At 38.2% G+C, this 17,023-nt stretch overlaps 1 protein-coding gene across 3 annotated transcripts in view; it reads left to right on the top strand.

Moving 5' to 3' along the window:
- PDHX (pyruvate dehydrogenase complex component X) overlaps window positions 1-17,023 on the top strand; it is a 72,649-nt gene that overhangs the window by 14,050 nt on the left and 41,576 nt on the right. For all 3 annotated transcript variants that reach the window (XM_060606330.3, XM_060606332.3, XM_060606331.3), the window contains exons 2-3: window positions 2,512-2,592; window positions 15,156-15,256. In XM_060606330.3, the coding sequence (XP_060462313.1) occupies window positions 2,512-2,592; window positions 15,156-15,256 (182 nt within the window). The remainder of the gene's footprint in view (window positions 1-2,511; window positions 2,593-15,155; window positions 15,257-17,023) is intronic.

Genomic DNA, 17,023 nt, shown 5'->3' with positions numbered 1-17,023 from the left:
AGTCATTGTGGCTATTTTTACTCCGTTATTTTCAAGGTACAATGCACTTAATGATTACTTGTTTTCTGCTACATTCAGAATATTCATTGTCGGTACGAAAAGTGGTTTCTCAATGCCCGAATTCTTTAAGCCTAAGGTAGGGAAAGGGCTTATTGGGATATTTGACTGAAGATACGAAAAATGTTCACATGGACTTGCAGTGTCTGATCTGCTGTGTTTGAATTTCTGGGTGAAGAGACAGTGATTAATTAATGATCTATATTTGTGAGGATCATCAATTAATGATGAGAGGTAGTACCATGTAGTAGAGGATAGCCTTGAGGTTTAGGCAGGAAGAATTCGAATCCCTTAATCAATGGCTTGTAGTTTTCTCATTGATGAAATGGGCATATTGACTTAGAGTTTGGTTTGGACTCCACCATTGTTGGGGTATAAGGAGTGATAATTCTACTTTTCTGTCCTTAGAGTTTGGTGCCCATTGAGAGAGAGGCAAAAAAGTCAGATGGGGATCAAAGTAACAGTTTTAATGCTGGCGGTTTTGTTGTATTGGAGAATGTGACTTAGATCTGTGGCCCTCTACAGTTAGGCTTCTCAATATCACCCCATATTTTTTCTTAATTTTTTTGGATGTTTTATTTACTTTTGAGACAGAGAGAGACAGAGCATGAGCAGGGGAGGGGCAGAGAGAGAGGGAGACCCAGAATCCGAAGCAGGCTCCAGGCTCTGAGCTGTCAGCACAGAGCCCGACGCCGAAGTCGGAAGCTTAACCGACTGAGCCACCCAGTCGCCCCAGTATCACCCTATATTTAGACTTTGGGCTTTCGTTTGAGGAGAGTTCAAACACACAAACACGCATACCTGAATTGCTTCCTCACACCCAGTGGACCCTGATGGCAGAAACAGAGGTAGGCCTGCTCTCTGTCTTTGAAAGGCATGTGCATTTATGCCTAGCACAGGAAGCGCTGAAAGAAAAATGCAAGTTCCCTAAGGAAGGCAATTCTTAGGTAAAATGAGGAAGAAGCTGAGGCAGGTATGTGGGCTTGGTGGAGAGAGGACAGAAACTTCCCTCCAAATGGTTCAGAGATGGAACTCCTTTACCATGAAGCTATAGGAACTTTCCCCTTGAAGTCACAGTAAATTATTAGTTTCCCAAAGGATCTATTTAACCTCCTTTAACATTAGTGTTCAGTTCCCTTGCTTTTAACCCTAAAACATCAATGGGGGGAAAAAAAAGAAGAAGCCCTTTTCTGTGCTGTTCCTCATTTGAAATATTACATGTGCTATATAGTGTTTTGCTTTTTTGGGTCAGACAGTTGAATAATCTGAGGATAGAATAGGTTCTGTGGAAGGTTTCAGGGAATGTAATTTCTTACCATGGCTACTGCTGATAGCTGGAATATGCTGTTAACTGTTTTATTAGTATAAACTTTATGTGAACTTAATGTGCCGACTGTGTGCTCTTTGAGTGTAGTCCTGGACACTGGACAACTATTGGAAAAGCACATCTGGACAAATATAGAGACTGTGAGACTGTGTCCCTTTTAGACTGTGAAGCTGTGTTTCACTGAATGGTGTACCTTTTGGGGTCCCTAGTTAAATTGTGGTGGGGAACACAATCTGAGGTCGATTTAACCATGGAGGTTCGCTTGCCTGGTCATCTTTGACAAGGCAAGTCTTGACTTCAGTGCTTACCAGTAAGAACCTTTGATTCTTGAATAGTGTGATAGGAGAGGGAACTAAAAAAGACAATCAGTTTCTTAAAGTCTAATCTTGATTACTTTGTTGTAGGTTATGAGAACCCTAGTTTTTTTTCTTTTTTTCTTTTTTTTGTTATTTATCTTTTCCTTTGATCATTTTACTTGTAAATATACATACATATATATGTACATGTGTATGTATATACATATATATATATGTATGTTGCGGTAACAAACATGAAGGAGAAGGAGATGAAACATAAATCAACTTTTTTTTTTTTTTGTTTTTAATCTTGTAAGCATCTGGTTTGAAAATACACAGAGAGGACTGGGGAACTATGAAAAACGAGTTGAAATATTCCGTAAGAGTGTTATTTAAAAAAATACGTAAGAATTTTATGTTTTCATGCCATTTACTGGACCCTGAATTTGACCACTTGGGAGTCTTAAGTTTTGGAATATTTTCCTTCTCAAATTGAATTTGATTTTAGAGTATTTGGCCTTTTTATTGATGCCTCGTGAGGGTGCATTCTTTTTTCGTGACTAATCTTTCTTTTTTTTTTTTTTAATTTTTCAAAATGTTTATTTATTTTTGAGAGAGGGAGAGGCAGAGCATGAGTGGAGGAGGAGCAGAGAGAGAGAAAGAGGGAGACACAGAATCTGAAATAGGCTCCAGGCTCTGAGCTGCCAGCACAGAGCCTGACGCAGGGCTTGAACTCGGGAACAGCGAGATCATGATCTGAGCCGAAGTCAAACGCTTAACTCACTGAGCCACCCAGGCACCCCATCTAATATTTCTGTTTTTAAATTCCAGTTGATCCCATTAAGATACTGATGCCATCGCTGTCTCCTACAATGGAAGAAGGAAATATTGTGAAATGGCTAAAAAAGGAAGGTAAGCAAGTACTCCACTAATGCCTTGTGTTATTTCATCATTTGGGGTTCTTTTCCAATCAGTTGTGTTATACAATACATGAATTAAATCATGTCCTCCGCTCATTAATCTAAGTGTTTTTAGATAAAATTTTCCCATGGCAATATAATGTAGCAAAGGTTTTCTGATTCAGCCTGTATCTTTTCACAAGCAGAGAATGGCAAAATATTTTGGGGTTTTTGTTGTGTTTCAGTCCTTATACTTAGTTTTTAGTTTCAGCATCATAAATTTGTTGATCTCCTTATGTTAATCTGTGGCTTTATGATGATTCTGTGTATGTGTGTGTGTTTTTCCTGAAGCTAAGCAAGTTGATTATGAATGTCATTGGCAAGAACAAATAAGTAAGGATAATAAAGAAAGCTCCCAAAAGAAGAGACTGGAGAAGGAGTCTAGCCCTGCTAGATAGTAAGTGTGTTATTATGCCTCTGTCATGCAGGGACATGGGGACAATTACTGTGAAGGCATCTGGAGAAGGAGACTTTATTTTTCTGGTGGCTGCTTTCTTTTCCTTTTTTTGCCCCTCTGGCCGCTGCCATGTGCGATGGTAGAAAACCTGCGCCCACGCGGGTATTGACTGGGGGACAGCTTCTTTCAGCCATCTTTCCCTGTGCTTTACTCGGTCTGCAATACGTTAAAGTTTTGTGGAGGAAAGAGGATGCGTCTCCAGTCCCTATTAGAGGTTGTTAGAGAAATGGACCAGATGAATTCCCCGTAGCCACTACTATGCTTCAGCTTGAGAAATAGTGAACCAAATGTTAAAAACAGAAAGAGGGGAGCAGAATGGATGACATGGCTTGGGATGCTATGTCTGATTCCAGAGACTGGCCCTGGCAAGGACTTCTAGGATGTCTGTATGTGACTCAGTGGGCACAGATGTCATCCAGGCAAATGCTGGTATTGAGTGGTCTAGTCTGGTGCTTATAAAATGGCACTGAGAGAATTTAGGTGGTAGGCAGGAATTCAGAGTGTGACAGTTAAGCTATGATTCCAGGACACTCCTGGTGTCACTTTTGTAAGTGATGACAGTTACGGGGATTGGGAAGAAGGCTACAAGTATTCACTTCTGAAACATAGCCAAATTGGCTTGAGAGTTTTGAGAGAAAGCCCCCTTTCTTTGAGGGAGACTAGGAGTGCTAGGAAAGGCAATACGATAGGTTACAGAATGGACCTCACGGCAGGAGCTTGGGACTATGGTTTGGGCCAATATGGAGGCTAGGAGGTATGGTACATTGAGGCTACCCAGATGACCATGACTGGTCTTGGCCGCGCTAGAGACCATGCTTGGTTGGAAGCATTACTTAATTCCGTTCCTTAGTGGGGAATATGTCTGCATGTTGATACTTCTCCTTCCCCCGTTATGACTAGCATAGTAATTGAAACACACCTGCCAGTACGGTAAGTGGTTGATCAGTAAGTGTATTAGCAGAGGGAAGAGTAAGCTAAAAGCAGGCGGTGTGTCAGGGATATAAGAGAGCTTTGCAGATGAGGTACTATTTGCCTTGGTCCTTATAGAATACTGGGGTTTTATTTAAAAAAGAGAAACAGGGGCGCCCCGGTGGCTCAGTCGGTTGAGTGTCCGACTTCGGCTCAGGTCATGATCTCACGGTTTGTGGGTTCGAGCCCCGTGTCAGACTCTGTGGTGTCTGTTTGGAGCCTGGAGCCTGCTTCAGATTCTGTGTCTCCCTCTGTCTCTGCCCCTCCCCTGCTCATGCTCTGTCTCTCTCTGTCTCAAAAAAATAAATAAAAACATTAAAAAATAATAAAAAAATTTAAAAAACAGAAATAAACACAAAAGTGAGGAAGGACGTGGGTAATGTAAATGATTTGGCAAGACCTTGGAAGTGAGATATCACGACATATGTTTTGGCAACAGCAGGTAGCTCAGGCTGCATTAAGGGTGCCGCGTGTGTGCGGTCAGATAGGTTATAGGAAGGAACATCGATACCAATCGTCAGTTTGTCAGTCTGGGAGGGTCCCTATCCTAAAGCCAAGGTATCCACACTTAGGGTTATTTTATAGGAAGTGGTTTCTGTGTGCTTTTTTGAGCCTTGTTAGTAGCATTACACTGAACGGAGCGGGTCCTCACAGCGCTCTGGTATCAAGAGCAAACTATAGGTGATTTAAGAGCCCTCTTTGCCTGCTCACACTTGAAAAGTCAACCCTGAGGACTTTCGGTCAGTATGACTATCTAAAGAGATGGGGTAGGGCCTCTGCTCACTACTGGATAAAAAACTGTAAAACAAATTTCTTAATGGTAAGTAGCGCTTAAATACAAGAAAAGGGAGTCATCAAATGCCCGCAGCATCCGTAGTGGTCGGTGGGAGTTGAAGCCATGTGCCCCACTTGGCCTGAGCTGGAAGAAGAATAAATGAGAGTGGGAACAGGTGTTTTTGAGCGGGGAGGAGGGAAGGAAGAGAAATGAAGAATTAGGTTTAGGCTTCAACGTGGTAAATTTGAGATGCTTATTAGACATTCAAGCAAAGATGTTGAATGGACAACTGGTTGTATGATTTGAAGTTCATGAGTGAAGTCATCAGCATATGGATGGAATTTTTTTTTTTTTTTTTTTTTTTTTTTTTTTTTTGGTTAAGCATTCAATTCTTTTTTTTTTTTTTATTTTTTTATTTTTTAATATATGAAATTTACTGTCAAATTGGTTTCCATACAACACCCAGTGCTCATCCCAAAAGGTGCCCTCCTCAATACCCATCACCCACCCTGCCCTCCCTCCCACCCCCCATCAACCCTCAGTTTGTTCTCAGTTTTTAACAGTCTCTAATGCTTTGGCTCTCTCCCACTCTAACCTCTTTTTTTTTTTTTTTTTTCCTTCCCCTCCCCCATGGGTTTCTGTTATGTTTCTCAGGATCCACATAAGAGTGAAACCATATGGTATGGATGGAATTTAATGCCATATGATAACAGGCAAATTCATTTGTTTGACTTGATATGGAATAAGAATGCCTACTCCCTTGAAAATTTGCTCTCATAGGCATGTCCTCATGAGGCTTTGAGGTTCACATTTATAGTACTTGCATTTTCTGGAACTCACAGGCAGAGGTAAAGTGGTTCTGGGCTGATAATCTTCCTGGGTTACCTGGCAGAAGCCATTATTCTGGAAGGACACAGCCTCCAATCCAAGCCATACAAGATTCCCAGATAAAGTCCCACTTACGAAGAGTTGACAGTCTCAAATTTAATATTGTACATGGAAGCAGTCTTTTAGGAGCAAGGATCATGAGGCATAACAAGTCTCAGGACTAGATCTCCAAGGACTTAAGTTAATTGGAATTATTAGATACATGGAGATGTATGTTTGAAATGACTAAACATGTAAGAGAAGGAGTTGAAAATATGAAAAGAGACACTCTGCAGAATGTCTAGGCAGATTTGGAAAGGACAAACAGAACTTCTAAGAATGAAAAATATTGTCTGTAAAATTAGAAGAGAAAAACTCAAGGTTGGGTTGAAGTGTGTCTGAGCAAAGAATTAGTGAACAGAAGTCTATCCTGAGAAGATTAGCTTACATGCAGCCCAGAGACATAAAGCAGTAGAAAATATGAACAAGACATTGAGACATGGGGAATAAGATGAAAATCATCCAGTAATCCAATAGCAGGAATTCTAGAAGGAGAAAAGAGAGAATGTAATTTTCAAGGCAAAAGTAGCAGAGAATTTTCTAGAATTTGAGAAGGACATCTATCACTAAATGAAAGAGCCAGTGCTTCATTAAGAAGCACTCTGAGCAATTGGCTCTGCGTGGCTGCTATCTTTTAAAATAATTATCAGTATCTAAGAAAGCTTCACCTTTATAAATAATGGAATCAATTGGAATCTATTTTTAGGTTTCTTGTTCCTGATGAATTACAGAGCTTTGGCTATTTCCACATTCAATATGACAGAGTGTTGGTGTCATTACATAATGATTCAGACACAGAACAGCCTTTTAGGGTTATTATAAAAAGATTAAATTTCCTCACATTTTGAGGCAACTAGTTAAGAAGGATTCTTTGGAGCACATTTGTCTTTCAGACTTCTAGCTCACTGGCAATCTGGTAAGTTATTCACATCCATTAGAATATGGAGAGTATGATGAAGAGCCAGGAGACATATGGTCTCATCATTCTGTTCTTTTTTCCTTTTGATTTTACAATGTGCCGTTTTCACATAGGAAGAGCCAGGATATGCTTTAAGCCCCTGGAGCATGTTTCCCTGAAGGTTGCTCTTAAAATTGTGTTCCGCCAACTGAAGAGAAATGTTTGTTTACTGATAGACTATAAATAATTGAGAGTAATCTTAATCTTTGGTCCAAAGATTCAGTAATTCGCTGTCTTCTTTTTTTTAAGTTCCATGTTTATGATTTAATTGTGATCTTTTGAGCGTAACTTAAAACTTCATTAATGTTTATGTACTGTACACATGTGACTGTATTTCTAAGTATGTTTGGTGCTCGATACATTTATAATCACTTGGTTCAGTCATTCTGTATTAAAAACATATTCATGCATAAAACTATACCATTTTTTCTTATTAGCTGTGTTTTAAAAAAATTATCTTGAGATCTTTTTAATGCATGATCAGTGTTATTTAAAACAATGAGTTTAGACCTTCAGACATGAAGAGGACTGAATGTTTTTTCATAGAAAAGAATAGTGTTTTGCTTAATTATAAATCTAGTTTATTTTTAAGCAAAGACTAATGATCTGATGACCTTTAATGGATAGTAGTTTGGTCTTACAAACCTATGTTTCTCTGAGACTGTAATTCACAACTATTATTACTAATGTCATGGGGGTGTGTGAAGGGTGTGTGGGGGTGTGTTTAAGCTAAGGCAGTGGGAAGAACTCTGGTCTGGGAATCACAGTTTGTCCTTTGGGGTTCCCACTCTGGCATGAAAATATCTGGGGGCGAGTTGAAGTAGTTGAAATCTAAGGAGTATCTCTAGCTTTAGAATTCTGTAATTCAATTTCATTTCGTTTTGTTGATGGATCTCTTGGAAATACTCAATAGCACATACATTTTTCCTATTGTTGATTGTTAGTTAGCAAAGCAGTTTCATAATGAGTATTAGAGTACTTAGTTTTAGTCTGGGATTATGTAAAGAGTATGCACTGTAAAATTGGTAGAGAAGACACTTCAAAAGTGACAGGTAACACATACAACGTCAGAATCTCTTGAAAGGTGAACTGAGCTGTAATTCCCCATCTATTTTACAGGTTTGTTACTCAGAAAAATGTGCTTCAGATATTTTCAGTTTAATTAACATGGATATAACTTATTTTTTAATCAATTGAAATCAAATCTGTTAGAATAACAAAAGCAAGAAAATATTCTTATCCCCCCCCCCTTTTGTGAGCGCATATTTGAGGGTGTGAAAGACATTGTTTTCTTTCTTGAGATATTTCAGAGTATGAACTGTCTCATGAAACACTGTGGGACAAAACTCGGTTGAGGTAGTAGTAACATGAAGTACTTCCTGAGCCACAGTGTCTGGAACGTAGCGTGTGCCTCATCAGTGATGTCTCCTGCTGCCCCTCTTCATGTTATCCCTCAGAGACTGGCATTTCATGTGGACATTCCTGGGGATTATGACTATCTCAAGTAGCTTTTATCTCACTAATGCAGAGTATAAAATTCCGAAGTGAAACTGTTTTTGAAGGGGTTGATGACTGTTTGAAGTGTTATCACTAGGGCCCATTGCAGAGTTACACGGGTCTCTGGCTTCCGTACAAGAGCTCTGGTGTCTGTTATTTTTGGGGATTTGTATCCATGTTTGTGGTGCTAAAATGAAAAACTTTTGAAACATGCATTTCACAAATAGCTTCACCATTTTTTTCCAGGATACGACTATTTTAACAGCTTTATTGAGGCATGATTTACACACCATAGATTTCACCTATTTCAAGTGCACAGTTCCATAATTTTTACTAAGTAGAAAGACGTGTGTGACCTCGCCAAAATCCAGTTTCAGAACATTTTTGTCACCCAAAAGATCCCTGGTGCCTGACTGCGTTCACTTCTTGCTTCCATCCCTAGTGTGATCTGCTTTCTGGCTCTAAAATTTTGCCTTTCCTGAGCATTTCCTGTAGTAGAATCCTGTAATGTGTCGTCTGTCTTGTGACTGGTTTCTTCCATTTAGCATGATTTTGAGGTTCGTTCATGTTGTAGGCTGTTCCTTCCTTTTATTGCTGAACAGCATTCCGTCAGCACACTTTTTTACATTTATTGTTAATATTTCTGTTATGTCAGAATTTTAGAATTGGGGGGTGCCCTTACTGATTACCGCTTTGTTTAATAGAATTTTCTGTGGTGATGGAAATGTTATGTATCTGCACTGCCCCATATAGTGAGTGACCCCTAGGCACATGTGTGTTGAGCACTTGAAATGGGCCATGTAATAAGACGTAAGAGGTCAGAAGGATGTGAAGGTTAATTTTGCCCAGACGTTTCCTTCTCTAACTGCTACTCACGCCTTTAGCCTTCAGGGCAGGACCTCCTCTGTTGGCCTAGGAGCCCAGCTGCCTGGGGTCTTTGGTCATACAAATGTCTTTTTGGGTGTAATGAAGTGGAAAGGGTTGGCAAACTCTTGAGTAGGACCCCCTCCTCTGTCTTCACACGCTGCTGGAAACACTGATTGGATGGGATTGGCAAGGCCTGCTTGTTTGTAATCTTCAGTCAAATTAGGAACTTCTTGAAGCAGGTCTGTCTCATTTTATTATTATTATTTTTTACCATACAGTCTTGTATGTCATTTACATAGGGGCAGCTCGTAAGTATTTGTCGTGTAAACAATTGAATTATTTTGTTTCTAATCAGAGCTGCCATTCTGTTTCAACTTAGCACTAAAAAGAGGGGTTTTTCTTTAATGTCCATATAGGTGTGATTTACTTGGTCTTACAGATAAAATCTAGCTCTCTCCCACCACTACCACTATATACCCCTTTTAAATAAAGACTTGTATTGCTAATTTGTGGCAGGACAGAATTCTTTTGTTAAAGCCAGAGGATGTGTTTAGTTCATAAATATCACCATTGTGTTTGATCGAGACTCTACTTTACGCCCAGAATTTAAAAAGGGAAAGGGGAGCCTCTCTATTCTGCAGTCCTCCGCTCCGGCAGCCGCCCATCTGGACAAAGGAACGGACGATGATGCTGGCTTCGGTGCTGGGGAGCGGCCCCCGGGCGGGCCTCTGCTCTGGCCCCTCCTGGGGCCCGCACTCTCGCTCCGGGCCCGCTCCACCTCGGCTGCTGACGTGCACCACAAGGAGATGGGGCAGGGACACACAGGAACACTGCAGAGCCACCATCTCCTGCAACCTGGCTGCTGAGGAGCTGTCTGTCACCTCACACCATCCATGATGCTCTGTCCTGGCCTCTCAGCCTTCCCCTCTAGAATACAAGCTCTTTGTGGACAGAACCATGTCTTATTGTTGCGTTTCTACCCAGTGCTTAGTATAATGCCTTGTATACTGATGTTTGTTGAATGATCTGTTTGGAATGACAGAGTATAGGATAGGGAGTGAGGAGGAGTCCTGGTTCTTAATGGTTCTCAATAACATACCTAACGTTTTTATCTAAACGTGTTGTGAAGTGTTATTTGAAGATGTATTTGAAGCGTTAACCTAACATTTCCAGTTCCATGATCTTTTTTTTAAAGCAGCTACATATTCAAAACAAAACCATCCTGAGAGTCAGAGAGATTAAGTAGTTTGGTCAAGATTACTCATTAAGTGTCAGAGCTTGGAATCAAACCTGTGTCTGAGTTGGAAAAGTTCCTTGTAACTACTCTGCTTTGCAGCTTTTCTCAATTGTAGCACTAAATTGTTGATCAGGGCCCAAACGGAGGATACTTCGAATCATCATGGCTCGTTATTAGTCTCAAAATATTTTTCTGGCATTTACATTATGTTTGATTATTGATAACTCAAAGCTTAGCTTCATAAAATGAGGGGTAATGTGCCCTCATGTAATAATATGATGTTTTAAACTTTGCTGTGGTCTCTGAGGAAAGTTCGCCACATAACGAATTGATCCTTTTCTGTTTCTTTCTATTTTCTCTCTTGGCATTCTCATATAGCTAATATATATGTCTATGTTATGTGAATAGGTGTACATAAAATTAGAACACCGTAAAAAGGAAATAGGCTACCTGAGATGTTAAATGTTAGAAGCATGCTACAAATCAAATATTAGAACCAAATGAAATGTGAATGGTAGTTTGATGTATACCTTATGATGACATGAGAATTTGTGAAATTATTGGAGTTTTGTCCTCAAGTATTTTAATCTCAAAATCATTATGTGTGAAGCACTAGCTGGAGTCCAGGGTAATGAAGTAGAATGTAAAACATTTAAGATGTGTCCTGTTCCTATCGTGAAGAAGCTCATAGTCTGGTAAATAGAGGAAAACCCGATCGAAAAAGAAAATTAACAGTAGCAACATAACATTTTATAATGCAATTTGTGATGCATTTCAAATTAATTACAGCTGCTGTAGGAATTCAGGAATAGGAAGAAAGACATCTGAGTTGATCGATGGTTGATCTGTGGTTTTTAAAGGAATTTGCAATAGGTGAACACAAGTAATAACATATCATTTTACTATTTTCCTATGGGCAGAATTTCTAGATGTCTAGAAGTATTTAATGGCCAGGTTGCCTAGTTCAACTGTTTTTTCCATGGTTACAGCAGAAACATACAAGGGTGTGATTTTTTTTCCCTTTTGAAGTACAATCTGTTTTAACTATGGAAACATCTGTCATTATGAAGAAGCATGTAAGGTGATATAATCTGCTTTCTCTGTATGACATACAAGGTTCCTTTTTGGTCTGATTTCTGCTTACCTCACCAGCCTAATCTCTCATTGCTTCTCTCAGGTACTATTAGCCAGCTCCTCCAAAGTTTCCTGTTCTCTTTTGCCTCCTGGGCTTTGGGTATGTTGTGCCTTCTTGGATCACTGCCTCATTACTTGATTGTCTTCTCCTCATCTTTTCAGGCTCAGATTATTTATATATATATATATATATATATATATATATATATATATATACATACACACACAAATATGTATATAGTATACATAATGCACATAAATAATATACATAGTAATGTAAATCTGTATATGTCTCCTTGGTTTAGGAAGCCTTTCACCTTGCAAAAACTGAATTTGATACCCCTCCTGAATGTTCCTATAGCATTCTGACTTTACCTAATCCCCACCATAATTTCCAATTTGTCACTAGGTAGTAAGCAAGCTTCCTGAGCTCAGAAATCTTAACTGTTTTTCCCCCCACTGCTGTATCCTCAATGCCCTCATGCATTTGCAATAAATATTTGTTGAGTAGAAAAATCTCCTTAGGGTTAGGCCAATCACCTTTCAGGTGTTTCATAAATACCATCTAACCGATATGTTTATTTCATTAAAATAGTTTGTATTGATGGTTCTGAACTGTTTTAACTGAAGATAATATAACCATCTATGTGAACATCTTGGAATACAGTGAAGTAGTTTCTGTACAGTGAACTTCCAGAGCATATTCATCTTAGGGCTTTAGATTTTCCTTCATGTTCTTTTATTGAGTGTGCCTATTGATACTGCTATACCAGCTATTTTTGGTTTATGTGTGAGGGAATGTATTTGTATGTTACATGCTTTTCTATACCTGTATTTTTATTGTGTTTTTGGTTTTAGGTATGTCTCTTGTAAGCCACATTTCTCCAGATTTTATTTTACTTTTATTCATTTTGATAATTTCTGCTGCTTTTAGTAGGTTGTTTTAATCCATTTACATTTATTACAATTACTGATATATTTGGACTTATTTCTACAATTTTTGTGTGTTGTTTTTCTTTTCATGTGTCTGCCTTCAATTGGATGAAGTTTTTACTTAAATTTTCCTCTGCTTTTTTAAATGCTGTAGATTATATTTCTGTATATTTTTTTGGTGTACACTATTAGGTATTTTGGGTACATATTTAATTAAATTTTGCCAATAAAGTCTAGAGTTAGTTAGCCTTTTTTTTTTTTTGACCTATTTATGTCAAAGTTCTTAGCATGCTTTAACTATCAATGAAACATTCCCTTATCCAGCTTATTGTTTTTTAGAAGTTGAGTTTTACATTTTTTAAACCCTCAGAAATTAGCTTTTAAATGATTAATAGTTACCATTCTGTGAATCTCTAGTAATTTGCTTTGTGTAGCCCATGGGTCCCCTCTGTGTCTATTTTTCTTCTTGATGAACTGCATTTTCTAATAGTTCATCAATAGGTGGTAAATTTTCTTAACCTTTATATGTCTAAAGAATCCTTTTATTTGTGAATGATGGTTTGGCTGCATATAAAATTCTACAGTTCTTTTTCCCCAGCTTTTTGAAGATACTACTTTTTTGTCTTCTGATCTTTATTACAGCTTCTGAGAAGTGAGCTGTCATTCCATTGAAGTAATCCGTTTTTGGTTTTTTTGTCTTTTTTCTCTGATAGCTTTTAAGATTGTTTTTGGGGTACCTGGGTGGCTCTGTTGGTTGAGTGTCTGACTCTTGATTTCGACTCAGGTCATGATCTCATGATTCGTGAGATCAAGCCCTGTGTGGGGCTCTATGCTGGCAGCATGGAGCCTGTTTGGAATTCTCTCTCCCTCTCTCTCTGCCCCTCCCACCCTTTCTCTCTCTTTCTCTCACTCTCAAAATAAACTTAAAAAAAAAAAAAAAGATTGTTTTTGTGTAGAATTTCATGACAGTGTATCTCATGTGGATTCATGTTTATACAGTCTAATGCTCTTTTTCTGTTTAAATTTTTTTTTAGTGAGGCATAAATTGCATGAAGTATAAGCTCAGTTAATTTTTACATACACATATATACCAGGTTACTGCTGCCTAGTCAAGATTCATAATATTTCTAGCTAGCTACAAGGCTCCCGGTGCCCCCTCCTAGTCCATACACCATAGGCTAAAATTACTCTATATTCGTTCAGAGCTCTTTCATGTTGAGGATACATATTTCCTTTCCGTTGTAGGAAATTCTCAGCAATTATCTTTTCATGTATTGCTTCTATACTCTTCCGTTGGAAAATCCATTAGACGGACGTTGTGTCTCTTAAGTGCTCTCTTCTATTTTTAATCTTTTTCTCTGCCTGTATTAAGTTCCAAGTAGTTCCTTAATGCCACCTTTAATTCACTAATTCACTTCACTATGTCCAGTCTAGAGTACATCCCATTGATTGTTTCTATTTCAGTGACTATATTTTTCGTTTCCAAGATTTCTAATTAGTTCTTTCCTTCCTACATGATATTACTTTGTTTCATTTCTGTACACTGTTTTTTATCTCTTGTTCTTGTGATGGGCCTTTTACCTTCATTTGTATTTCTGAGCATCCTCAAAATACTTACTTAAAAATCTTTGGCAGGCTGCACTAAATGAGTTGCATCTGAAATATTTTTTTTTCAGTGATTGATTTTGTGGTTTTCTTTCTTAGCATTAAATTTCTTCAAATGTTTTGGAATTGCATTTTGTAATTTACTTTTCAGTGGAAGGCTTTTTGTTTGTGTTTCAATGTCTTCCTGCCCTCCCTTTCCTCACTCCCAGTCTAGGGATTTTGCTGTGATATTGGAGATACTGGTAGGATGCAGTGATGGACAGAGGGTGGCTTGGCTCAGATCCTGGTACTAAGGCAGTGTTTTGTACCCCACCTCCTAGACTACTGCAGTTCTTTGTAAAGCCATAGTCCTAGTCAACATGTCTTCATTGCCCACTTAATCAGCCCCCTATTTTGAGTAAAGGCACTGATCCAGCCCTGGCTTTAAGGGGAGATTCTGATTCGCAAATCACTTCAGCAAATCACTTTTAGTTCTCTTTACTCCAAAGAAAACCACGGCATTCTCCCCACTGATCACCCCCTCCACACAACACACACACCTGCTTCTGGATCCAGAAACAGCAAGGCAGGTACTGCTCAACATTTTTGAGTTTCCATACTTTCTGTTGCACAGACGTGTTTCTTATTTGACCTCAGTTGTGTCTATGACATTGTCTCATTTTGTTTAATATACTTTATTTATGCTCTGCAGTGCCAACAGGGTTTCCGAACTCACCCTACGATGTTAACCCAGAAGCGCTATTAATTGTAAAACTTTTCTCTTCATGGAATGATAGTCAAAATATATTAAAAAGAAAGGAATGGGTCTGGAATTGATTTGTTTGGAGGAGAATATGTATTCGTTGCTATTGTCTCTAAAATGTAAACTTCATTTTTTAACATTTGCTCAGTAATCTTTTGTAATTGTCTTTTATTATAACAGATATAGTTTATGTCCATTATAGAGCTTTTGGAGAATATAGCAAACCATACATTTATACACACGTGCAAACACACACACATATACAATGAGAATTACTTGTAATTCTATAGCCTAGAGCTAGCTACCGAATATCCTGGTATTTATTATTCATGTTTTACTTAAGCACACTCCAGCCCACGTACTAATATTCATATTTTTTAAAAAAAAACAAAACAAACCCAGTCTTGTTTTGTAGGTGAAGCTGTGAGTGCTGGAGATGCCTTATGTGAAATAGAGACTGACAAAGCTGTGGTTACCTTAGATGCAAGTGATGATGGCATCTTGGCCAAAATAGTGGTAAGTTTATATTTTGATGTCTTCAACAGGATGAAGATCTCTTAAATGGGAAGTTCCTTGAATTAGAGTCACCCTTTATTTTTACCACTGTATTTACAGTGTTGTGTTATCTGTATGTACATAATACATTTTTAATTCAGATGTTTAAAATAGTTGAGTTTTAAGGTCTGATAATAGCCAGTGATGATCAGACAACATGGAAATATTTCAACCATGACAGTGGTACTCAGTGTTGTGGGTTTCTTCATAGAGAATGAGAAGCATTCTGGCCTGAGAAGAGAGAAGGCTCTTTGAGGTGGAATTTGAAGACAAAGCAATAGGTTAAAGCTCAACACTAGCAGTTTCCGAGTTTGTAGTCAGTTAAACCAGAAAGAAGGAACGTTTTACTGTATCACACGAAATCAAGAAATCCTCTTCATCTGTCCCCAGGACTCCCAGGATTGGAAGTATGTAAAGTGACCATCTGTTCAGCTCCTGTTCTCCAGACAAGAATATCTTAAGTTGTCCAGTGCAGATTCTTGTCTATAGGTTTCATAGCCTCACTCAGTGGCCTGGTCCAACTCTGACTCATCCTTACAGTTTGGACATTTTTGCAATCATTTAAAAATACCTATATAAAAAGATACATATGTGGTATTTTTCACACTTAAAAACAGTTGAGTTGACAGTCTTGTCTATTGATAGTATATTTTCTGTTTCATGAGCTTTTTAATGATATATATATACTTGTGGGTTTAGCAAAACTGAAGTCATTTCCTTTGAGATCCCAATTTAAATAGATGCAGTAATTTTGAATATTCCTCTCTGGGCAATCTTTGCTTTATCACTAATTTAAAATATGGAGCTATGCCTTGAATACTGTAATGGTATTACTAGAAGTGGAAGCTATTAGTACAGACGTTCAATCAAAGTGTCTAGCAATAAAAGAAAGGTTAGTTAACAGAAGAAAACGTGGAATATCATGTAGCCATTAAAAATTGCTTCTAGAAAAAAATGTAGTTTCTTTACATGTTATACATTAATAAAAATTTTTCAATTTTTTTGAAAAAACGCTTTTAAAATTGTATATGGGCAGGGGCGCCTGAGTGCCTCAGTTGGTTGAGCGTCTGACTTGGGCTCAGGTCATGATCTTGTGGTTCATGAGTTCGAGCCCAGCCATCGGCCTTTCTGCTGTGAGCGCAGAGCCTGCTTCAGATCTTCTGTCTGCCTCTCTCTCTGCCCCTCACCTGCTCCTGCTCTCTCTCTCAAAAATAAAACATTTTAAAAAATGAAAACATTGTATATGGGCAGTGATTATAATCTTGTAGGACTTAAAAAAAAATTTTTTTTTAATGTTTATTTATTTTTGGGAGAGAGAAGGAGACAGGGATCCGAAATGGGCTCTGCACTGACAGTAGAGAGCCCAGTTGTGGAGCTCAAACCCACAAACCTTGAGATCATGATCGGAGTTGAAGTCAGCCGCTTAACCGACTGAGCCACCCAGGTGCCCCAATCTTATAGGACTTTAAAGAAAAACATGTATAGAAAAGATTAAAGTGTTGTAAAAATGTCAGTTGTTTTTGGGGGATGGAACTAAGATCCTCCTACCCCATATTTTCTATTTTTCTTTATTGTCTAAACTTTCTATAATAGCTATATTGTTTTTATAATGAAATAGTAGCATTTTTGTGAAAATTAAAATAAAATGCTTAAAGCCTACTTAGGGTTACATGATATATTCACTGATGGAGCGTGTTTGTTTCTTCTAGAACATGTAATAATATGTTG

Source organism: Panthera onca, chromosome D1 (genome assembly GCF_046562875.1).
Source record: "Panthera onca isolate mPanOnc1 chromosome D1, mPanOnc1 haplotype 2, whole genome shotgun sequence".
Lineage (NCBI taxonomy): Eukaryota > Metazoa > Chordata > Mammalia > Carnivora > Felidae > Panthera > Panthera onca.
Note: the sequence above shows the minus strand (reverse complement) of the source record. Positions and strands in the feature narration are given on the sequence as shown.